This window comes from Drosophila sulfurigaster, chromosome 2R (assembly GCF_023558435.1).
Source record: "Drosophila sulfurigaster albostrigata strain 15112-1811.04 chromosome 2R, ASM2355843v2, whole genome shotgun sequence".
In the NCBI taxonomy this organism is placed as follows: domain Eukaryota; kingdom Metazoa; phylum Arthropoda; class Insecta; order Diptera; family Drosophilidae; genus Drosophila; species Drosophila sulfurigaster.
Window position 1 is genome coordinate 26334710 of NC_084882.1, and position 25251 is coordinate 26359960.

At 38.6% G+C, this 25251-nt stretch overlaps 1 protein-coding gene across 1 annotated transcript in view; it reads right to left on the reverse strand.

Annotated features, from left to right (window-relative positions):
* Positions 1-1132: 1132 nt before the first annotated feature.
* LOC133836085 (insulin-like receptor) overlaps positions 1133-25251 on the reverse strand; it is a 49941-nt gene continuing 25822 nt past the window's right edge. The window contains 13 exon segments of the mRNA XM_062266382.1: positions 1133-3697; positions 3809-6180; positions 6256-6273; positions 6275-6570; positions 6643-7296; positions 7373-7490; positions 7555-7762; positions 7842-8022; positions 8093-8449; positions 8531-8813; positions 10480-10649; positions 10715-11263; positions 11560-12892. Of these exon segments, the coding sequence (XP_062122366.1) occupies positions 3358-3697; positions 3809-6180; positions 6256-6273; positions 6275-6570; positions 6643-7296; positions 7373-7490; positions 7555-7762; positions 7842-8022; positions 8093-8449; positions 8531-8813; positions 10480-10649; positions 10715-11263; positions 11560-12613 (6600 nt within the window). The 5' untranslated portion in view covers positions 12614-12892 and the 3' untranslated portion in view covers positions 1133-3357.

The window sequence follows — 25251 nt, forward strand, 5'->3', positions numbered from 1 at the left end:
TTGTGCGATACGATTTACTCTGCTCGCAATGGCTACAAATCCAGCTGAAATACCAGGCAAACAGAAATGAGTAACAAGCAGCCGCCTGTAAATTTGCACTCATTCAAATTTGGGAGAGCGCAACTATTGCTTGAGTGATTCTTACGCTCATTACTCTTCACTCACACAACGAACTTTGAGTTGAAGCTTTTGCTCTTGAGTGAGATAATTTACTGCAGTATTCAAACTCTGTTGTCGTCTTTTCAGAAATGGAAAGGAAATTAAAAGAGATATTTTGTTCATTTTTGTATATTAATTTAGTTTTTATTATAGTCTCGCCATAATCATTTTGTTACATAATAATATGTGTAGTTGTTTATTTCGCTTATATAAACAGGAAACAATTAACTTAGCTTTAAATGTACAATTAGCTTTAGTTAGAAATAATAAAAATATTGAAGCTTTTTTTTTGTTTTGTTTTAATTTATTATATGATAGGTTTGTTTTTTATTATTTATAATTATGTTTATGTATATGTATATATATATATGTACTATATATATATATGTTATGTGTATGTTTGTATGTGTATGTACACTAACGCTGCTAATTGCGCCAACGAAGAGCCAACTATTCAGAATATATATATTTTCTATATAAGATGTTGGTATTTGGCTGCTCAGATTATTTTCTTCTCTTGATGATGTTGTTGGTACTGATGTTGTTGTTGTTGCTGTTGTCGTTAAGCAGTTCGTTACAAAAAATTGAGTTAATTCAACTACTAAATATACATAATTTTTCATAGTGCTTTCCGGCTGTGTTTTTCCATCAACTTCATTTTCATTTATGTATGTATGTATAATGTATTCATGTATTGTATGTATATATATTTAACTTGTTTTTATTGATTTAAATTTAATGTTGATTAATTTATAATTCCATTAATTGTTTTTACGTTCTCATTTCGCATTAAGTTTACAATTTTCGTTAGAATTTTTTGCTTTGTTATGTACATAAAAAACAAAAGGAACTATATTTTTCAGTCTTTTTAGTGTGTGTATGTGTGTGTGTGTGTGTATACATATGTGTATGTATGCGTGGGTGTGTATGTGTATGTGTCTGTAGAATATTGTTTATGTTATGCATGTGTATGTGTATTTATGTATGTTTGTATATAGCGTATTATATGGTTTAATTAATTTAATTTAATTATTAATTCAATAGTTTTGTTTTCATTCAATAGTTTTGTTTTTCATAGGTTTTACAACTAGCATTTTGTATAATTCATTTAAATATTTTAAGTGTCCTTCTTTTCTTTTCTTTGTATCTATCAAATAAAATCCGATATAAATCTTTTTCTATTTGTTTGTTACGTTAAAGTCATAGTATATGTGTATATGTATAACTTTTTTTGTTTTTCCTTGTTTTTTTTTTTTTTTTGTTTGTTAATAAACTGTATATAAAGAGCGAAGGCAAATATCGAATACTTTTGTTACGGTTTCTGTTATTATTTTTGCTTTATCAAAATTCCATTTGTTGCTGTTGCAATATTTGAAGAGAATGTCTGTGTGTCTGTTGCATGTATTTATGTGTGTGTGTATATATGTGTGCTGTGTGTGTGTGTGTGCAATTGTATTTTATTTTCTTCTGTTTCTGTTGCGGGTTTCGTTTTTATAGCAAGTCTTCTATTCGTATAGAATATTTCTAAGATATATATATATATGTATATGGTACACACATACATACATAACTGTACGTATGCATGTATGTAATTCGTCTATTGCTTTTTCCATGTATTGTATGTATTTATTTTTGTAATTGTCTATGATCCACAAATATTGATCTCTTAAGCGCCGTTTCTTTTTGCATCTATTACTTGTTCTAAATTTGAGTTTATGGCAATATCATCTAGAATCTATCTCTCAGAGTGTTTGCATGTATGTGTGTGTGTGTGGCGGTGTGTGTGTGTGAGTGTGTGTTTCCATAAGTGTTTGTTTTGTCTACAGTTTATCAATATGTTACAATAAAATGCGCATTTTATAGCAAATAGCGTGTACATATATAATTATGTAAAAGTTTACTTAAGCTCTCTCAATTACGTAATTTGGAAGCTTGGCTTCAAATGAAATTAATTTAGAAAACAAAAACCAAAAGATAAAACAAACACAACTCTCTCTCTCTGTCGTTCTCTTTTCTATATGTGTATGTGTGTATAAATTACTTTCACTCCTCTCTTTAACATTTTCGCTTTATCTCTTAGTTACAAACTTTTGCCAGTTGCCAAGCGCCATGCATAAAATCAGCGTATCGTTTTTATATATTTTTTTTGTTTGTGTTTTGTTTTTGTATTTAAAACGAGCAACACTTAAACATAAACGATTTAAAAGAAATTGCAACACAATGTCATTTAAAAAAAGACTAAAAAATTAAAAAGGAACAACAACAAAAATAATTTGTTTGAGTACATGCAAATTGTAGTTGTAGTGTTTGTAGTTGATAATAGTAACTAATTTAAGGACATTAACTCAGTGAAGACATTTCGTTTCGTTTTGTTTTGTATTTTTGTATTCTTTGTTGTATTGCTTATTATTGTTGCTGTTTTGTTTTGTTTTTGTTTTTGTTTGTTGCATCTTTTCGTTTCGTTTCGTTTCGTTACGTTTTGCGTTTTGGTAGGTACTAAAATAATTATTATATTATAATTATACATAAGTTAGGTTAGGTTCATACATACTCAAATATGTATATCATGTAATTGTAATTGTAATTGTATTGTTGTCTATGTCTAGATATAATCGGTACTTAGGTTGGTTGGTTGTTGGCTTTTGTACTTTTGTTATTTGCATTTAGGACTTGTTTTGTTTTCTTTTTGTTGTATGTGTGTGTTTTTTAACGGCGCTAGTAAATTATAAAAGAAATACTTAACAAATACGAAAAAAACATAGTATATAAATTAAGCTTAACTAGATTGTATGTATCTATATATGTATGTATACATAATAAATTGTTAGGAGGCTTGGCTCTAGGCAAAAGTTTGCTTGCGCCCTTACGTGTTAAATATATGCATATGATTTACAGTTGTTTTTATCGAGGGGATCTAACATCTCTCACTCAGTATTTACAGCAGAAACTTAACTACGAACTCAACAAATTACACTAACAATGCAGCTGCAGCCAATGCAGGAACTGCGTGAGTCAGTGAGGCTAAGCACTCGCTCTTTGCAGCTTTCGCTCACGTATGGCCTGCTTGTTCGCTCTCTCGCGCACTGAGTTATTCTCCACCTTCCCACTCTATGTTCCTTCATATGTTTATGCTAATTGTTGTGTGTGTGTGTGTGTGCGGGTGTATTTACATGTAATTCTTTTTGAACACTTGCGTTATTACGCTTCGCGTCCTATGAAACCATTTGGCGGCGGAGGTCGCGGCGTTGTCGTTTGCCTCAGCCAATTTTCCTTGAGTATGTTGGACGAATTGCCGGTGGTTGCGGCGCTCGCTCTCGCCGTTGGCGTCGTCAACGACGTCTGCGTCGGCGTCAACGTCGGCGTCAGCGATTGTGTCTCTCCTCTGCGCGTTTGACTTACGCTGCGACTGCGCGGCTGCTGCTGTTGTTGTTGTTTGATGAAGCGTGCTCGCTGCTGCTTTGGTCGACTGAGCGGCATACGCTCCATTTTGATGTGCTCGGTATGCTCGTCCTCTTCTTCGTCATCGTCATCTTCGTCACTGCAAAAATCGAAATCGCATTATTAGTACATTTTAAAGTGGCGCATTAGCTGTTGCGCTCTCTCTTTCTCTCTCTGCTCTCTCTTCGTTCGGGTTTTGTTCGGCACTCACTCGTCGTCGTGTTCGTCGTCATCGGAACTGCTCGGCTGCACTTGCCGATTGGCCAGCAACGGTGCGTAGTTGGGATTGTCGCTGGTAAAGATGGCCGCCTGTGGTTCGTTCATCATCACATAGCTGGGATTATCGCTAATCATGGCTGCCGTAGTCGACTCGTAATTGGGATTCAAACTGCTCGTGGTGAGTTGCGGTGGCCAGGCGTGGGCATTATCCATCATGCCGCTGTTTAGCGATTCATCCAGCAACTTGTAGTTGGGATTATCGCTGATGATGGTGGTGCTGCCATTGCCACCCCCGCCTCCGCTGGGCGTTGTTGCTGTGGGCGTGTAGAAACGGGGCGTGCCCGTGTAGCTGCCCGCACTGCCGCTGCCGCCGCTCTCGATGGTCCCCAGATTGGGTCCCATGCTGACCATGGCCATGCCCGACGGATGGCTGGTTAGATTCGTGTTGCTGCTGTTGCTGGGCGCATTCGAGATGTTGCTCTTGTGGCTGACATTGCTGCCGCTTCGCTTGTGATTGAACCGACTGAGAATGCCGTAGCCAACGCGATTGCGAAACATGTCCGCCGCAGCACGCTTCAGGCTGGGATTACGACTGCTGCTGGCATTCGAGCTGGCCGCCGATGCCGTTGAGGGTTGCAATGACGTGGAGATGAGCCCACCCCCAGGCCCAGCGGCATTACCCGCATTGCCAATCATCTCGTCGGGCATCGAAGAGCTCATGTTGGGCACAATGCTACCAACGCCGCCGCCACGTTTCGCCTTCGGCAGCAGATGTTGTTCGCCACTCAAGCGACCGCTGCCGCTGTGTGGCAACTCGACGAAATTGGGACTGGGATCGTACAGTTCGTAGCCACGTTCCGCATCCGCTGTGAGTGCCACATTCGCTTCCGCATCTGGGTCCACATCCGCCTGCACATAGGCCGCATCCTCCATGTGCGAACCTCCTGCCGTGGGCATGGTGGACAACGCATCTGGGGTGCTGCTCAGAATGAAGGCCGAGTGCATGCTGAAGGGCGAGTGCGTGGTGGCCTGATCATCGACCATGGCAATGGGACTCTCCGCTGGTTGATCCAACGAAGTGTTGTGCTCGCTCCGATTCGTTTTGTAGCCCGGATAGTCGCCGGCACGCATCGGCGTCGGTCCCTCATCCCCATCGACGTGTATAGCATCGAGTTGACCGGCGTCCGCAAAGACATCGAGCTGCGTGGAGCGCTCCTTTCGCTCCTTTTCACGATACTGCACTCCCGATTCGCTGTAGTAGAAAGCCACGTCCTTGAAGCGCGGCTCCGACAGATCCTCCAGATACGCAATGATGTCGAGGAACGATGGCCGCGCCGTTGGCCTGTGACGCCAGCACTTGTGCATCAGCCGGTGGAGCACCTCTGGACAGTTGTCGGGCCGTTCCATGATGCCGCCATCGATAACAAAGCGCAGCACCTGCTCATTGGACAGTCCCTGATAGGGTTGTGAGGCAAGCGTTGCCATTTCCCAGAGCACCACGCCATAGCTGAAGACATCGCTGGAACTGGCATAGACACCATCACGCAAACTCTCCGGCGGCATCCAGCGCACCGGCAACAAACCCTTGGTCCCCTTGCGATAGTAATCCGTCTCGTAGATGTCGCGGGTCATGCCAAAATCACCGATCTTCACGGTCAAATCGTTGGCCACCATGCAGTTGCGTGCCGCAAGATCGCGATGCACAAACTTCTTGGCCGCCAAATAGGCCATGCCATCGGCAATCTCGATGGCCATCTGATAGATGCGACTATAGGGCGGCGGTGGCTCCACGCTCAAGGTGGCGCCACTGGAGTTGGTGAGGCCAATGCGCTGCTGATACGCGGCACGCACATCCTCACGTTCGTCGGGCCGATGCAGACGCAGATACGACTTGAGATCGCCCTTCTTCATCAGCTCCATCACGACCAAAGCGGGCTGACCACGCGAGCACACGCCCAGCAGATGGACCACATGATACGTGTCGAACTCCTTCATGACACTCGCTTCGCTTAGGAAATTGGTGCGTTCGCGATCGGTGGCATTCTCGTTGACCGTCTTGATGGCACACGGCGTATCCGCATCCCCAGGATTCTGCCCCTTCAGTATGCCCTCGTACACCATGCCAAAGGAACCCTGGCCCAGGGAGCCCAGCTGGAGGACGCGTTCGCGTGGCACCTCCCAGTCGTCGGGGACATACTGCAGACTGGCATAGAACGGATTCACCTCCGTGTTGATGTACAGATCCTGCGGCAATTTGCGTCGCGAATAGATGTAATACATGTAGATACTAGCGGATAGCAGGACCAACATTAATGTGGCGCCCACGCAGTACAGCACCAAGGACAACACCGAGATGCCGGGCGGCTGGAAAAATCAAAAAATGTAAATCATTGATTACTGATTGTGCTTGTGATTGATTTGGAATTCCCGTTCGCTTACCGGCACCACAACGTAAAAAGGTATCGGTTCGAATTCCCTCGCCGGCCAGTGAATTGGCACGTATCTGAAATCCGTATTTGCCCTCACTCAAGTTGTTCACCACATAGCCGGACTGATTGACATACTCCCTCCCCGAAATGCAGCGTTTCTCCTCGACGGCATTCTGCTCCTGGCGCTCGTAGAAGATCGTGTACGAGACAATGGCACCGTTGGGATCCTCGGGTGGTTTCCAGCTTAGCTTGACGCTGCCACGCGTCGTGTTGGCATTGGTGCCGACAAGTTCGGCCGTCAGATTGTACGCCTTGTCTACATTATCTGCAATTTGTGGTGGATTGCGTTAATTGGTTATTCGAATGATAATTCAATCAATCATGCAATTATGCTTACCTAACTTTAGGACTCTCTTATCGAGTGTAACCTCTTCGCTGCACGGATCGTAAAGCGAGTCGATAATCGGGTTCTCATGGTCTGGCTCTCGACATGCCATCACCGAAACAATGTAGTATGAAAAGTGTTGCAGATTGTTGAATAGAAATTCGGTCGTGTTTGGATCTACTTGGGTCCAGTGGCTTGTGATATATGTGTGGAAGGGATCCCACGTTATGGCATCACTGGAGCTGTTCGATGTGTTGTTACCATTTTGATTCGGAATGCCATTTTGCTTTTGTTGCTGTTTCTGTTGCTGTTGATTTATCGAGCGCACATGACGCGACATAACACTCTCCAAATGCATTTTATCCACATCGAAATCAATGTCATCCATCTCATCAATTTCGATGTCATCCATCTCATCGCTTTCAATATATCTTCGCCGGCGTGTTGCATTCGTGGAAGGAACTTCGTTTGTTTTCTTTCGCACGTAGACAAAGTTTTGGACACTATTTTCGAATGCGATGGAATCCCTTACTTTCTTTTCTTCATTTTCCACATTATATTCGGGAATTTGACTTTTATCGCAAGTGCAGTTCTTCTCATTCACATTCATTTTAATCTCGATTTTGGCCGATTCATATGTGTCATTGGTGACCGCATTTGGCACAGCTAAAGAAAATATGAAAGAAAGGGTTTTAGTTGGATTTCATAGAACATTTTTCTGTTCTCATCATTAGCCACTTACGTTCTTTGCAATAGTTGCGAAGATGTTCAATGAGGCCTTCAACGCGAGTGTGCCTCACGCTCACAATATATCGGATCAACTTGCCATTTGGTTGTAATGGAGGTTTCCATTTAACCAGCTAGATATTTGTCGATTTATCATTAATTTGTTTTATTTAAGTATGATATTCATGTGGTACTCACAATCTGAGAAGCGTTGAGCGAAATTGCGCTTAGTTCAGACACTTTCGTTGGTTGAGCTGGGCTTGTTTTGTAACGTATTATCTCGCTTTGATAGTTGCGTTTCTCCGATGAAATTGTCTTGGTACGCACATAGAATGCATAATTGGTGTAGGGCGTTAGTCCGCTTATTTGAATGAGAGTGTCTCTCGTTGGCTCCGATACAGTCCATCTGCGGGCGAAACGAAAGGAATCAAAATTGGTAATATAAATAATACAACACAATTACATATATAAAATATTATACTCACTTATTCGAGCATGGCACATAGGAATCGATGGTCTCATTGCCATAAGGATCGAGCGTGTGATAGAATTGGTAACCAATGAACGATCTGTCATCCTCGTAAGCCACATCAGAGCTATTCATTTCGAATCTAATAAATATGCTGCTCATCATTGCGAGACTCACGCTTAAGGGTAACGTATTGCCTACATAAGAAGATGACATTTCAGAATAGTTCATTACATTGCATTATCAAAATCAAAAATATATACTCACATATGCCCTTGTCACCATTGGAATCTTCAGCCACCTCATTCTTGTTGAACGTTTGCGGTTTGCCGGGCAAAAATGGTTTCAGTGCGTCAATCTTATCCAGACAGAGTTTCGGATTGAAATGGAAGAAAATGCTGCCATTGATTGACACGTTTTGATTCTCTCCCCAAATACCCTCCAGATCACGATTCTCCAGCACGTAGAGCGCATAACGATCATCAATAGTTTTCTGGCCTTTGATTTCGCGTAAGCTTTTGAAAAATGACAGCGAAGGAAGTTCATAGGTCAAATGGATCTTCAGGTATGTGTTGATCGTATGTATTCTGCCCAAACCAGCTTCCAACTCCTCTAAAATGTGAGCTACAAATATACAAATTCGAATAATTTCAAAGTTTTATTATATGTATTTCGAGTGTGTGCTAATATTGTAAATGAACGTACGTCCGCCACGCTTGATGGTTACACTCAATCCGTGTTTGTCGATGATGGTACAACCCTGTAACTCCTTGGCTCGCAATGCGCTGTCAATATTTATGCCATCACAGCGCTTTTCACAGGGTCCATTGCATTTAACGCACGAGTGCGTTTTTGGGTCCGGGTAAGAATCTGCATCGCAGATCGTTGTACACTTGCCCTTGTCACGTATCACATCCAATTCCTTGTTATCCACGAATTTCTTGCCGATTTTGTCGCACATCTCCGCCGTAATGCAACGTTGCTCGTACTGCCGGAGACAAAGAGTCAATTTATATAGTTATTGTTATAAAAAGGTATACCAGTCGTATACGCAATACACATTTTGACAGGTTTTTATAACCGCTACGCATAGGGTAGAAGGGTATTATAACTTTGTGGCGACAGGAAATGTATGTAACAGGTAGAAGGAGCCATCTCCGACCCTATAAAGTATATATATTCTTGATCAGCAGCAACAACCGAGACAATCTAGCCATGTCCGCCTGTCCGTCCGTCCGTATGAACACCTAGATCTCAGAGACTTTAAGAGATAAAGCTATCATTTTTTCGACAGCATTTGTTATGTTTGCACGCAGATCAAGTTTGTTTCAAATTTTGCCCCGCCCACTTCCGCCCCTCAAAACAATAAAATCAAATAACAAGCGTAATTTTAAAGCTGCGACTTTAATGTATACGATAACTACTATAGTAGTTGTGATTCCTGAAAATTTGGTTGCGATCAGATAAAAATTGTCAAAGTTATTAAAGAATTACTTTTGTATGGGCAAAATCGCCTACTTACAAGGGGTCTTAGTTGCTTTGGCTGACAATCTGGTATATTGTACCGTCTATGGTTTATTTTGAATGCGGTACTATATCGATTTACTAAATATACCGCTTAGTATATTTTTTTTAGTATTTTTGTAGTATTTTGGTATATTTTTAAAATAATACCGCAATATTTTTCTTTCATTCAAAATGGGTAGCAAGTATCTCACAGTCGAGCACACTCGACTCTAGCTTTCTTACTTGTTTTTTGTTAGTTCGCACTAATAAAGCAATGTATCTTCCTAATGTCTCATCTCTAATATGTGCATATTACATAACTTCTCAATGTTTCATCTCTAATATGAGCATATCGCATAACTACAAGATAAGGATGGAGACATGTTGCAATCCCAAGCTTATACTACACAAATGTTATACATATCTAGATGGACTAATTCATTAAACTGTCAGCAAAAATTATCAACCTGATGATAACTGTGAAATTATAAAACTCTTACATTTTGGTAAACTTCCTAATTGCATTCTGAATTACCCGAATTGCTTTTATCTGGATTATAAAATGAATAGAGCAATAAATATTATACTAATACTATGCGACACAAAAAAATTGATTAGCGTCAACAAACGAGGCGACATACAAATTATATTTTTTTTTAAGCTAGTCTGGAATTTTGGCACATACACTAAAAACAATAGTTCTTAAGACTTTCGATAGATAAAAATTGTCAAAGTTATTTAAGGAATACTATACTTTTGTAAACGCAAAAACGCATACTGTGTTAGGTGTTAGTTACTTTGGCTGACAATATGGTATATTTTGAACTTAATGGTTTATTTTGAATGTAGTACTTTACCAATATACCAAAATATTGCATTTTGAGTATTTTGAGTTCATTCATTTGGTATATTTTAAATGAAATACCGCACTGTTTTAATTTTATTCAGTTGAGCACACTCTACTTTCTTACTTTTTATTTACTTTCTTTCTTTCTTACTTGTTTTTCTTATTTTTAGAAAAATGTTGCCCACAAATGTCCGAGTTATGCTCCATGACTGAATTGCTTTCATCTGGTTCATAATTTGAAGCCAACCATGTTTTTATTTCAAAGACAAAATGTCGATTGTAAAATATGATTATGACTTACCATATAGGTTCCTTCCTCGCACTTATCCGAGCAGATTTCATTGTGAAGTGAGACATGGCGACAGGCGGTGCAAGCTCCAGTGACACCAGGCGCTGTGCAACTTCCAATACAGTTTTCGTTGCAGCAGGTGTTGCGATCGATGCAATTGTGAGGACATTCCGGCGGACAAACTGAAATCTATAAATATATTTGTGAGTAATAATGCCATTTGATTTTGTTCTTTTGAATTACTCACTTATTTGGCAAGCGTGACTGTTCCAACAGTAACTCTTATTGTCGCTGCCATAACGACATTCGGGAGCATCGCTTTGGGCGATAATAGAATTCTCGCCAGGACATCGAAGACACTCGAGTTCGTTGTTGTTATTCTTGAGGACAACAGCATCTTTGGTGGCATTCAACGGTAATATCTTATCCCAATTGACCGTGCTGACAAAGCAGAGTTTGGGATTCTTCTCAATTCGTACACCGCCATTGGTAATGGCACGCAAATTGGTTAAGCTAAGGTCCTCCAAATCGGGATTTGAATAGACAACGAGGGCGTAACTCTCGAATCGCACATTGCCACGTATAACGCTCAAATTGGGAAACAGTTGAGAAAGCGAATAGAGATGACTCATGCGATAAAAGACAAGATAGCCCGTGATCTCGGTGAGCAAAGGAAACGAGGTGGTGTAATTAGCCATATTCATTAACGTTATCAGCAAAAATCCCTCAACTATCGTACAGTTTTCTAATGAATTAAGTAGAGCTGGAGTGTTTCGCAAGTCCATCGATTTGCAATCTGTTGGAAAAGCGACAAAAGATTTAAATGTAATAAAATGATGTTGTATCAAAATATTCATAGAATTTACTTATTATCTTTATATAGATAGATTGTAAATAAACAAAGAATATAAAAAAAAAATATCAAAATACTTAAAGTCAACACATAATACATTTATAATTTGAAATTCAAACAATGTATAAATTTAAATGAATATTATAACATTTAATTAAATGTTTCAAGTTTAGTCAATTTTCGAATTTGTTGTAAACATTTCTCGATTGTACTAAAATTGACAGCATGGTCACACTTACAAGTTTCGGGTCTCGCCAATCGCATGTTGTTTCTGTACTTGTCAATGAAAGTGCTGTTACTGTTACTGTTACTGTTAGCTATGCTGTTATCTCTGCTGCTTCTGTTAATGTTGTCATCAATCGTATTGGGACTGCGCGAATGTCTTTCCAGCCTGTGCGCAAACGAACTTCTCGAGTACTGTTGTTGTTGTGGTTGCTGTTGTTGTGCCATTGTTGTTGCTGTCTGTAGTGTTAGCAACGTTATAAGCGTCAGTGCAATGCTCTGTTGTCGCCAACGTTGTGATGCCACATTATAATGCTGTTGTTTCTGTAAACGTCCTGTTGGCCTCTGATGACATCCTGTCTGGTATCGTCGGTGTCTGGCGAGTAGTTGACCACAATAAAGCAGCCACTTTTGCAACTGCTCCGTCAGCAAGAAAATGTTGATGTTCCACTTGCTGCTGTTATTTGTATTAATATTTTGTCGCGGATTGTTTCTGTAGCTGTTGCTGTTGCAGTTGCAGTGGCAATTGGCTGTTTCTTTTTGGTTATTGTCATTTGTACTATTACTACTACTACTACTACTACTATTCCCAAAATTTCGTTCATCTTGTGTTGCTGCTGTTAATAATGCTGCTGCTCGATAGCTATACGGTGCATGTTGCGTGTCGTTGGCAACAAGTGGCTGGCATTTGTGCCGATGTTGTTGCCATCGTTGTTGTTGCTGATGCTGATGTTGACAGCCACAATGTTGCGCCGACGCGAGCTTGTTGGGGAATGTTGCGTCGTCTCTGCTTCTGCATAGACTGCAGTTAATGTCTGCATAGGAACTGCTGCTGTTGCTGTTGTTGCTGCATGTTGCTCGCTGACTGGAGCAACATGTTGCTGGGAAAACACGCCGGCATAACACACAAATGTTGTCATGCGATGATGCTGATGCGGATCCTGCTTGTTTTGTTGTTGTTGATGTTGCGCTTTCTGATAATGAAGTTAGCATCTTCGTCGTCGTCGTCGTTGTTGCTGATGTCACCATCATCGCATCTTCATCACCAACATCATAAAAAAGGTAAGGCATGTTGAGTTGTTGTTGTTGTTGTTGTGTTTCCTACACTTGGCAAATTTTCTTCGACTGTAAATTATTTATTAAATACAATGTTGCTGTTACGGGCACCGGCCCACTAAGTAATCATTGCAGCACTTTTCTCTCTATCTCGCTCTCTGTTTGTCTCTCGTTCTCACACACTCCTCTGTGGCTCAGAATAGTTTTTTTTTTTTTTTGTTTACATATATTATCGTCGTCAGTTGGAATGCTTTTTGTGTAGTTGTTGTCGTAGTTTTTGTTGCTAGTCGAAACCTGAAAGAAGCAGAGCAAAAAAAGTGCAAATGTTGTTGTTAATAAACAAGCAGCAAAATTACAACAATTACGTATGTAATATATATAAGTGTGTGTGTGTGTTTGTGTAGTTGAAGCAACAGGCAGTCAGAGGCTATTACAATAATTTTATGCGAAAAAGGGCGCCAAGCGCTTAGCACACGTGTCGCCGCTGTTGTGACTTTTGCTGACGTAGCTTTATCGCATTAGGGTGACCATGAACAGCAGCAGCAGCAGCGGCAACAAATCTATCATTACACATTCATAATTGCATACATTTGCACCGAGTGTATTAAATGCATGGTTCAAATTGCTTAACAGCTGCTAATAACAGTCTTAGTTAAGCCGGATGCTGCTATCTCGCTCTCGCTCTCACGCTCACAACCCGCTCTAAAAGCTCACGCAAACTTTCAACACATATGCAGAAACACATACACTTTTACGTATCTAATGTGTATATGTGTGTTTATATGCTAATACTTTGCTCAATTAAGCAGCGCCAATAGTTGTTGCTTGGAATACACACATACTCTGCTATAAATATATATGTATGTATATGTGTGTGTGTATTATGCGGCAAAAGAAACAAGAATTAACATAGAAAAACACATTATAATTATTGTTGCTATTTTCAATGTTGTTGTTATTACTATTGGCCAAATAGCATTGACGTTTGTTTGCATGACGCTTGCCGTCCCGGCGTACGCCCTTCGCTTCACCGCTTTAACGCTGACGTTTACGTCAAAACAGCAGCTGTGGCAGCGACGCAGCGCATCGCTTGTAAAAGCGTAGTAGATAGTAGTAAAACTCACAAAAAAAAAAAAAAAACACGAGCAAAGAAAGAAAATGCGCATACTACGTTGTAATTCATCAACTTGACGCTACCTCTTCACACACACACAACGCAACACAGGGTGTTGCCGGTTTTAATTTGATTTTTTTTTTGTCTTTTTTTTGGGGCGTAAGAAAAACAAAATGCGGCTGCGTTGTCATCGGGTATGAGCTGCTGCTGCTGTTGCTGGTGCTGAGCGCAAAACGTGGCACCAAAACAGAGAAACGAAATCGGGAGAGCTTAGAAGGAGGCGGGGCACTTAGAACACCACCCGCCCGTCTGTGTGTTTTTGTTTTTGTTGTTGCTGCAGTAGTAAAAATGTTGCTGCGTAGTTAAAACGTACTCATAACATACACATACACACACACGCGCACACGCACATATTTACATAGATATACGAATACTATTAGAGAGCATGAGCATGATGTTCTTTCTTGTGGGCCTGTCAGAGGCTGAAAATGCTTGCAAAATATTTTCATAACAACAACAACAGCAACAGTTTCAAAAGCAAAACATTCGGCTCTCTAGCACTCACGCACACTCTGCTCTCTCACTCACCCGTTCTCTCACTCACTCTCTATCTACGTCTATGTGTCCTCTCTCTCTCAGCTAATGCTGTGACCGCTTGTTTTATTATGCTTTACTATTTGTTTTTGTTGCTGTTGCTTTTATTGCGCAGTAAAAAATAATACACTAATAGACAGTTCCCGGGACGGCCAACAATCGAGGTTTAAAGCCAACAACGATGGCGCCATAAATAATTAAATGAAAAAAAAAATAGCAATAGTCAACTAAAATAATTAAAATGGTTATAATACATAACATTAAAAGCACATGCTAAAGCCCAATAACAATGCTGAATAATAAACGCCATGTCTCCAACTGCCAACGCCGACTGCACGTTGCCTCTGCCGACCGCCATGACACCTGCCGCCTCACTCGTACTCTCGCTCTTGCGTGCTCTTACTTCGCCCTCTCTCACACTCTTGCTTTGTTTAATTTATTGCGTTCGCGCTCTTCAGCGTCGACACACACACAGTTGGAAAATCATAGCGCTAGCATGACTCGACTCTCAAACTGTTCAACTCTATGCTTACGCACATACAAAACTAAAGAGAGTGGTAAAGAAAATGAGAGAGAGAGAGAGAGAGAGAGCGCAAGGCACGCTCGTCGTGTAGTGACTGTAAAACCGTGTAACAACATTGTTGCTGGCAGTTGACCCAATTTCTCACATTTTTGTTGTAGCTTTTTGTTGTTTTTTATTTACTACCTCCATCAGGTAAAAAGCGCAACATTTCCGTCTACACGATGACATAAAACAACCAACAGTGAGTAGCACATACTTCTTACAAAGACACACTCATACACACAAAAACACGCTTATCAGGTGCACATGGAAAATTAACAGACGCTCCCACTCGACATTTTATTGTTTAATTTCGTTAAACTCAGCCCCAGGCGCCACCGTGCACGCGCTCGTAAAAGTGTAAAGGTGCAATTGGCACGCTTAACTGTCATTTGTTTTGCTTTTGCTTTTTTTTTTTACGGGCAACAACAACAACAATCACGGCCACACAGCCAAAGGGCAATATTATTGTAAAACTGCATTCGCTACGCACGCGCTTGACGCTGACGCGCAGCCAGCCCTCAGCAATTCGACAACGACGTCGACGCGTCACGACGACGTCAAAAACGAGCACGAGTTGATGACGCCAACGCAACGCCACTCAGCTGCTCGTTTGCGCCATTGACGCAGTTCGTAGGCTGTGTAGCTGGGCTCCTGACTCATTGCTGATGAAACAATAAAAATGAAAACAACCACCTACAATTGGGAATGCACGCTGATAAAAATACCCTAACATGCAATTACAAAAATACTCGTTTGACACATTGCATCAGACAATCCTTTAATAACAGCGACCGATAGATGGTGCTAGTGTGGAGCCTTGTGACAATCTAGTTTAATAGTCATCATGAATCAAAAATATTTGCTTGCTTAAGACAAGTAGTAAATGTCTCCTTTACAATGCTTTGGAGCTTAATAATTATAACAGCAGCAACAACAAAAACAATGCGTATAAATTAACAATAACAACAACAATTAACGGCGGCATTGACGCTGGCGCTGTCAATAACGGCAAACAGCAACATAACAATAACAATAATAGCAACAACAGTAACGAAAAAACAAAGAGAGCACGATTAAGCCACTGCGGCATCCAAAAGGCAACAACATTCCAATCCAGCACAAAGTTGCCAGACCAGTTAAGAGCAGTGACAACAACAACAACAACAATAACAACAACAACAATAACAACATCGAGTGACCAAAGCTTAGCAATGCATGAAATATTTCTTATGCTCCAAATCCGCCACTGGGCAAGTTTTTATTTATTTATTTTTTTATTTTATTGTCTACACGCACAGAGAAAAACAAAAGATAACCATAATAATAATCGAAAGGGGGGCAAAAATAAAGCTTAAACGATCTTTTATAGCTGATCCTTTGCTTGATGCGATGATCTAAGATCAAAAATAACAAATAATATTCTGCATATTCATACATATGTATAATCTCGGCTCGCAAACACAAATATTTAGCGAGATCTCTAAACTAAATAATCGTAAATATGCCTACGTAATCGATATTCCTCGAATCGTATTATGAGCTTAGCATTTCCTTAAAATAAAAATGACAGAAACCTTCCTACTATTGATGACACTAATTGTTTGTCTAGTAATAACGCTTAGGTTACACATTCGTCACGTTCACGTTTGAATTGGTTCATAAACATAACCTCAAAAAAGATATATTACTTAAAAAGAAATTAAAGATTGCTTCATATATTGAGTTTGCATTTCAATGTCATGATATATTATTATAATATTGCAAGAAAATGTAAAAAAAAATATTAAAGAATTTCTTAAATATGATTTATGAAATATTTCCAACTCATATTTTATCTTTAACTTTGATTTATAATGATTATAATAAATTACTTACAAATTTTGAGTTTGAGTTTCATTTATTATGATCTAATAATTTATTATGGCAAGAAAATATCAAAAACATATTAAAAATTTTCTTAAATATGATTTCTTAAATATTTCCAACTCATAAAATATGATTAATCTTGATTTAATATGATACAATACATAAGATTGTAATAAAATATGAATGACAAATTGATCGTATTGAAAATCGAACAAATTGTTGGTCTTGAAAATTTCACAATGAATTTGCAAAGTTTTGTGAAATGAATAGAATTTATTCTAGACTTCTAATTACGGTGATATGCTGAGTGATTACTAGATGTCGCTGGCACTTTAGGGGGGCGTGGAGGGGTACAACAGCTTAATCATTGTGACTGTAATTCACGATACCACATTTAATTTCATAATTTTCTTTTGTTTTTACTGGGGCGACACCTTCGGAATTCTGGATAGTCGTCAGTCACATGTAGTGCCCTAATCTCTACGATTTCGCCAAGTCATTTCACTCACTGTGAGCATAATAACAAATGAAAGAGAACAACCAGAGCGAGAGACAATACAAGTTAACAGGTGAAACTTGACTTTTTTAGTATATACTATATAACACACATACATACTTATATAGTTATAGTTTGTTTTTCAACTCTCTGGGTGTGTGTGTGTTGTTTTGCTCGATATGTGCGGACTCAACGTGTTTCGACTCATTTGTGTATGTTGCAGATAAGCAACGTGACGCCTCACGCGAGATAAATCGAGACTTTTTTTTTTGCCGGTGCTGCCTCGGGGCCTCTCGGGTAACAGCCGAGATCGGGAATCGGCTGGAACTGGAATGCTAATAACTATAATATGACATTTCAAATGCGACGACACAAACACATCACACATCGTATGTGGAGCATGCATTATAAGACTGATAAAGAAGCCAATACCGACCGACCCCCTGAATTCCTCTACACATAAACAGAGAGAATGAGAAGCGATATAGTATATATGCAAAAATCATACAGTTTAGGAAAATATCTCGATAAACTGGATTGACTGCCACTGCGGTTAAATATTAAAGATTAAAATCTGACTCATCACGATTACAAATTCAGAGCTACTGCTAATCTTTCATTTATATACTGCTTTAATCGATTAAACTTTTGGAAGGAATTTATTCTACATAATCTTTCGAAATTTACATATTATTTGGAAAATTTTTCAAAAGTGTAAAATCTTTGTGTTTTATTACCTTATTAATTGGTCTGTTTGGAAAATTTTTCAAAGTGTAAAATCTTTGTGTTTTATTACGATCACACCAAATAAAAATCCTGATTGGGGTCTGTCAAAATCATGTTGTCTGAGCGCGTGTCAAATAGATCCCCATGCACATTGAACAAGTGTCGACCACTTATACTTTACCCCGGTCATAACTCTCTAGGCAGAATTCCGGGAATTTCACACAACTATTTCACTCGAAAGTAAACAACTTGAATTAGATGACGTGTCCAAGGCAAATTGATTATGCCAAAAATTGGTGAAGAGAGAGTGAGAGAGAGAGATAGAGTTTGCTGAGACAGATAAGGCAGTCAAACTAACTTGAGAGTCTAACAATAGAACCCTCAACTAGTTAGTTAGTAAATGAGTGCCCCGATAGTTAATTCACTTGTTATCTTTTTCCTAATTAGAAAATAAACCTTTTGTTTATTTTTGTCACGAATTGTACAATTTATTATTGAGAAATGCGAAACGATTTCAGTTTCGATTTCAATCATTATTATTATTATTATTTTTTTTTATGCACTTCCCCTCCCTCCCATCGAGGTAGAATATCTTTAGTGGGAACACCTGGTTCGATAATTTCCAGTGAAATCGAGTCATTAACTGCACTCCACAATTACATCTAGACTTGTGCATAAATGAAATGAAAACTACCCGCAACTAGTACTTTATGAATTCCTAGTTTCTTTTGGTGCCAGGCGCCCAAATATTATGCCCTTCTTCTTCTTTCTCTTTTTTATTTTTCCCTTTTTATGTGCAACATTTTTATGGAAGAGTTTTAGTAGCGGCATTACTTGAAAAGCCGCAACTTGACTTTTTTTTTTTTGGGATTGCGTGTGACACTGGAAACAGGGGCGGGGAGGGAGTTATTTTAATAAACATTATTATGGATGGGATCAACTTTTGGGCAACTCAAGTATTCTATCTAATTCTTATCTAGATATGTATACGAACGTACTTCTTTTTAATACCCAAACATAAAAAAGACTAAAGACAGACTCTATTTGGTTTGTGAAAAGAAAACCAAACGAAGTCTAAATACACTTTCAATAAATAAACAATGAATATATTTTGTAGAACCAATATCTTTTCATACTAATAACCATTTAATTTTGTACACATAAAGAAACAACTTTTAGTTAAAACTTCTGTCTCTCTATAAAAGACATCATTTAAGATAATCATAATGGTCATACATAATTTGGTTGATGAATATTCTATTGATTGATTTTCCAGTTCTTTCTCGTGTGTGTGTGTGACAAATGAAATCAAATGTCTCATCATTATTGAGATTATTTCAAAACCGAAACCTGATGAGACTCAGTTTGATGGCTAATGTGGAACTTAGCTTTGGAATTTTACTGTTCTTTTATTGTCGGTAGCATATTTCTGTACGTTTCTCTTTCGAATTTGGATTTGGATTTGAACGCATTTTCAATGAGAGAGGTCGTTGATTGCAGCGGTTTGTTTAGTTTGTTTGTTTGTTTGCACGTTCATTCATAAGCTCGTAAAAATTCGAAAACAAACAGAGCCGTTAAATGAACGTTAAAAGAAATTCCAGTACACTTTTCATTAACCCAAAAAACAGAATGAGTGAGACCCGAAACCGAAACCGTTATGGGGCAAGTAACAATTTTTATAGAACGCGTCATAAAACGTATCGAAGCGCACCCAAGCAAAAAGGAATGCAAGAACAAAGTTAACTAGGCCTAGAGAGAAGACCGGCGATCGAGACCGATTACAATTACAATAGACACCTGCGAAAAGCATTATGAAATGCCATTGCGCGCCCCAAAAGAAATTAACTCTTACGTTACGTGAGCTGGGATTGCAAACAGGTTGAGTTGAGTCTACAAAAACATATTCCGAATACGAGCGACCGATGAGGGAATCGGAAATTCCAAGACTCTGACGTCTTGGCATTCCACAGAGTTCGACGCTGAGTCAATATAATTGACTTGAAAACTATGCGAGCACTTTTCTAGGAATGCGCAGCAGCAGAAAAAGAAGAAATGCAGCTGAAAATATTAATTGAAATGAATGAACTAAACTGTATGGATCGTCAGGTTTGTGCGTTCATTATAAGCACATTTATTATAAATATGGAATTTATTATAATTAATTAGTTGATCACAACGATTTCATGCAAATGATTGTTGACTAAGACGCTTGTTTTGTTCAGGATTGTGTTGTTGCTTATCTAAAGCATTTTGGCAGGGGAATCACACAAGACACTACACACACACACACACACATGCAGTCATAATCATAAGCCAGGGCGTAAACAGCTTTAACTGTGAATGCGACGACGAGGGCAGCACGTCCAACAATCGTATCAATGTTGCGCCCGATAACACTGAATGGGAAAATCTAATAGAAGTCAAAGTATATGTCTAACTCCTTCCCTCCTCTCTCTCTCTCTGTCTATCTCCCTCTCGAGCACATCCCAAAAAAAAAAAAAAGTAAGAAAGCTACAGTCGAGTGTACTCGACTATGAAATACCCGCTACCCATTTTGAATAAAAGAAATATATTTTGCGATATTTTTCTCAAACTATACCGAATATATCCAAAATACTACAAATATACCAAATGGTATATTTGGCATATCAATATAGTACCGCATTCAAAATATACCATAGACGGCACAGATTGTCAGCTAAAGCAACTAAGACCCCTAGTAAGTAGGCGTTTTTGCCCATACAAAAGTATTTATAACTTTGACAATTTTATCTGATCGCAACCAAATTTTCAGAAATAATAACTACTATAGTAATTATTGAATATGCCAAAATTCGCAACTCTAGCTTTAAAATTACGCTTGTTATTCGAATTTTTGCGGAAGTGGGCGTAGGAAAAATTTGAAGCAAACTTGATCTGCGTGCAAACATAACAAATGCTGTCGAAAAAATTATAGCTCTATCTCTTATAGTCCCTGAGATCCAGTGTTTCATACGGACAGACAGACAGACGGACATGGCTATATTGTCTCGGCTGTTGACGCTGATCAAGAATATATATACTTCATAGGGTCGGAGATGCTTCCTTCTACCTGTTACATACATTTCCTGTCGGCCCAAAGTTATAATACCCTTCTACTCTATGGGTAGCGGGTATAAAAAAAATGTCAAGTGACAAGCAATGAAAACGAAGCGCGGCTGATTAAAAGTGCCGATCCTCTTTAGCAAAAGTGCGTGAATGGGAAATGTGGCACATATGATGGAAAGATGGAAGTGATAACCACAGTAGTAATTCATTGAGTGCGTCTAGCAATGACTAAGCGGAATTTATGTTTACATTCTCAAAATTCATTTTTCTTCGAGAGATAACATAACTTCAAGATAATTAAACTCGATTCTTTAAATCTATGTTTCTCATCTCTGACGTTCGTTGTCTATTCTTCTTTTTGAATAATTATCAATATATTGTTATCGTGCTATCCCTAGCATTACTATTATTACCTTCTAGCCAATGCTATTTCTGTTTGATCCACAGTTATCGTGACTGGTTAAGCATCGCTTGTTGATATCCAAGACCTTGACACGATAACACAGTCACGTCGTGTTGGTCACGTCGTGACACTTCAAGGAGCTTGTCATCTCTAGGTGCTTAAAAAGCCGCCCCAGAAATTAATGTACCCCTTGCTAGACACGTTCCCTATGTTTGTTTGCCATTATTTCTCCTATCTATCAGTTGCACGCGCATTACTCGTATTCCGATTGTCTTCTTAGTCGTCGTATTTATTCAATGAAATGCGTCAATAGACGACAAGTATTTTTATTTGCAATAACAATAGGAGTTCCTAAAGATTATCAGCAATAGTTAATATTATCTAGGTTAAGTTTTGAATAATTTTATTAGGTAATTTGAAATCTTCTTATTGAATTTATGTTTACCCGCTACGCAGATCAAATTTGTTTCAAACTTTATGCCACGCCCACAAATTGACAAAACTCGAATAACAAGCGTAATTTTAAAACTAGAGGCAAGGAATTTTGGTATATACAAAATCCTGAAAATTTTGTTACGATCACATAAAAATTGCCGAAGTTATTAAAGAAATACTTTTGTATGGGCAAAATGGGGTGTTAGTTACTTTGGCTGACAATATGGTATATTTGGCACTCTATAAGACATCTAGAATGTAGTAGCATATAAATATACCAAATATACTATTTGGTAATTTTCGTAATTTTGCTATGTATTAATATTGTATATTTCAACATTAATATCGCACTATTTTGCTGTTATTCAAAATGGGTAGCGGGTATCTTACAGTCGATCACACTCGACAGTAGCTTTCTTATTTATTCTATTTCTGAAATCAATGTAGTGTACATAATCCTATATTACATTTCATTACAAAGGACTTTTCTCATTCTATTACAATTACAAGCTTTTATTGTTTACTTCCTGAATCGCATTCCACGTAGTCAGGTATAATCAAAGTCTAGACATTTAAGTCCAAGACACACATGACTACTAAAGTGTTTTGGAAGAGTAGCAATTGGAATGTGAGTAAACTTCCTGTATATGCTGGTAGGGGAAATGCGTCAACTTGCACTTTGATATCGATAAAGTAAAAAAAAAAGCAAATCGTATAATGAAAACATTCATAATGTTCAGAATGGTCGCATTCATAGCAAATAAATATATAGAAATGCCTTTCGCACAATCTAGCGCCTGTTGTTATTATTTGCCAACGACAAATATTTTGTAGTATTCGCGTAAAGTCAGAGTCAGAGTCTCGTACTAAGGCGGATACGGGTTTGTGTACTACACTCAACCGGGAGTACTATATATATATATACATATATAGTAAAAGCGATTGTGATATTTTTATGAGCAATACACTCATATATATGTTATTTCCTGTTGTTTTTGCCGTTTTTGGAATGTTTATACTCTGTAATGGCAAAGTTTGTCAAATGGGGTAGAATTATGGTCTTGAAAACAGAAAATGTTTCCTTAATTATTTTGAAGAAAACGTACAATATATGAAACAGAATATTCTCTAAATATATTTAAGGGTTATTACAGGGTATTCATTAGTCGATCAACAGTATTGTTGTGCATTGTTGGGGCAGTTGACCCCTTTCTCCTTTGCTAGTTGAATGAAATTCTTGGAACTGCCTCAACAAGTATCGAAACCAACGATAGAAAAACAAGCAAAGAAAAGGCAAATATGTGAGATGGCGAAAACACACACTAATTTATTAGATAACATAAAATATGGCGAATTTTCTAGTCACCCCCCTCTCAATTGATTTGATTGATTTGATACGGGGATCCAGTTATCAGAAATACTTCTGCACTGCACCGAACAACAGTATATATAATAAACCTAACTATTTATATTTAGTGAGTGGCCACTCCCCCAGTTAGCCAGTCACCAGTTTATGTTTAGACAGGTTTTATAACCTCAATAAATCTATGTACAACTATATAAAAATGCCCATGGGCTGTAAATAATATTGTCAACTGTTGTTTTTTCGGCTTTCAATTGGAATTTAGCTTGACTTCCTGTAACAGCAAAAATGTCTTAAAATATCTTTGAGTATTTACTTTCTAATTCTTTCTGTGGAACTATTAATTACTCATTTATATGCTAAATTTATTGCGTGTAATCTGTTCTAGTTAATCGATTGTTTATCTCGAAAATTGAATTCAACATTTTCGTTATAGTTACAAAGTTCAAATTCTGCCCACGTTGAATGTCAAGTAAAATTTACACAACAAAACTTGTCGGCGTCGTCGTCGCGACTGCGCTGCCTCAGTTGGCGTCTCTGCTCTGGTCTGTGTTGAGGCCCGTTTGCGGATCTCAAAGCGGAAATAACGTAATTTCAAAACAACATTTTTCGTTTTTGTTGTTGTTGTTGTTGTAGTTGCCGACAACTTTTTGTCTTTGTGTTGTTGTTGTTGTTGCTTATTCCTTCACTCATTTTTTCGTTGTTGTTTTTGTTGCTTTTAATATGTATGTTTTACAAACATTTTTGTGGTTTGGCTTTTGATGTCTATGAAACGTGTTAAATGCACACACAAACAGACAAACAAACACACACACATACACACATACATATACATACATATACTCGTGTACGTAATGAAGCAAGAGATTTGAAATTACTCAATGAATGAGCCAATTGCCGGCCCAGGGCTGGTGAGCAGCAGCGATCCGGCTCCATTGCATGCTTTGCGTGTGCTCTCTTTCGCTCCCGCTCTCTCTGTCTGTCTGTCTCGCACGCTCATTCATATTGTGTGTGTGTGAATGAATGCATCGAGTGTAGCGTAAAAAGCAAAAGGCAAAGCAACGCTTGTTGTTGTTGCTGTTGTTATTGTTGTTGTGGCTGACTGGCTGTGAATCAAGTGAATGAAATTTAGCGCGTATTTTAAATGACATTTTCAAGTGTTTTGTGCTGCACGTCTCGTTCATAGTGTGAATGTATGCGTGAGCTTTGGTATGCAAGAGTGTAAATAATAATTGTCAAGAGTCACAACAACAATAACAGCGAGATGTCGAGCAAACAACTTTTAATATAAAATTCCTACACTTCGATGCGCTGATTTTGATAACAAGCTGGGTGTGTGTGTGAGTGTGCTTTACACACATAAGTATTTATTTATTTAGTTATTATTTATGATTAGCTTTAGTTCGTTTCACAATTGCCCGTAAACAATATGTCGCACATAGTTAAAGTGTGTGTGTAAGCGAGATAGCCTAATAGCCCAATTTGTACGGCATGTCGCTGTCACACACACACTTAAAAAGGCTCTTGCTGCCGCCGTCAACGTCAGCGTCAACGTCGACATCGCTTTGGCCCTTATGTGTGCAATTGCACAAGCGTCTCAACTCCATGTGTGTGTGTGGCATGCGTGCGAGTGTGTGTGCTGTTTATTTGATTTTGTATTTCGAAGTTATCAATGAAATTGTAGTACACACACACACACACACACACACATGAGTAGAGTAAATTGTAGTTATTGGGTTTCATTCATATGGCCCAGTTGTACTTGCAGACACCTCTGAAGTGTAACGACATACAAACACATGTATTCACACGCACACGCACACATATTCATATTTATTTGGTATTTATGTTAGCATGTGCGTTTTATGTGTGGCCTCTTCGAAATGAATTATTGCCTTTCAAATTGTACTCCGCTTTTCTTCCCATTCTTATTTTTATTTTTTTGTGTGTGTGTTATATTTGTGTTAGATATGCATGTTTACGCATTTAGATAAGCGTTTTCTT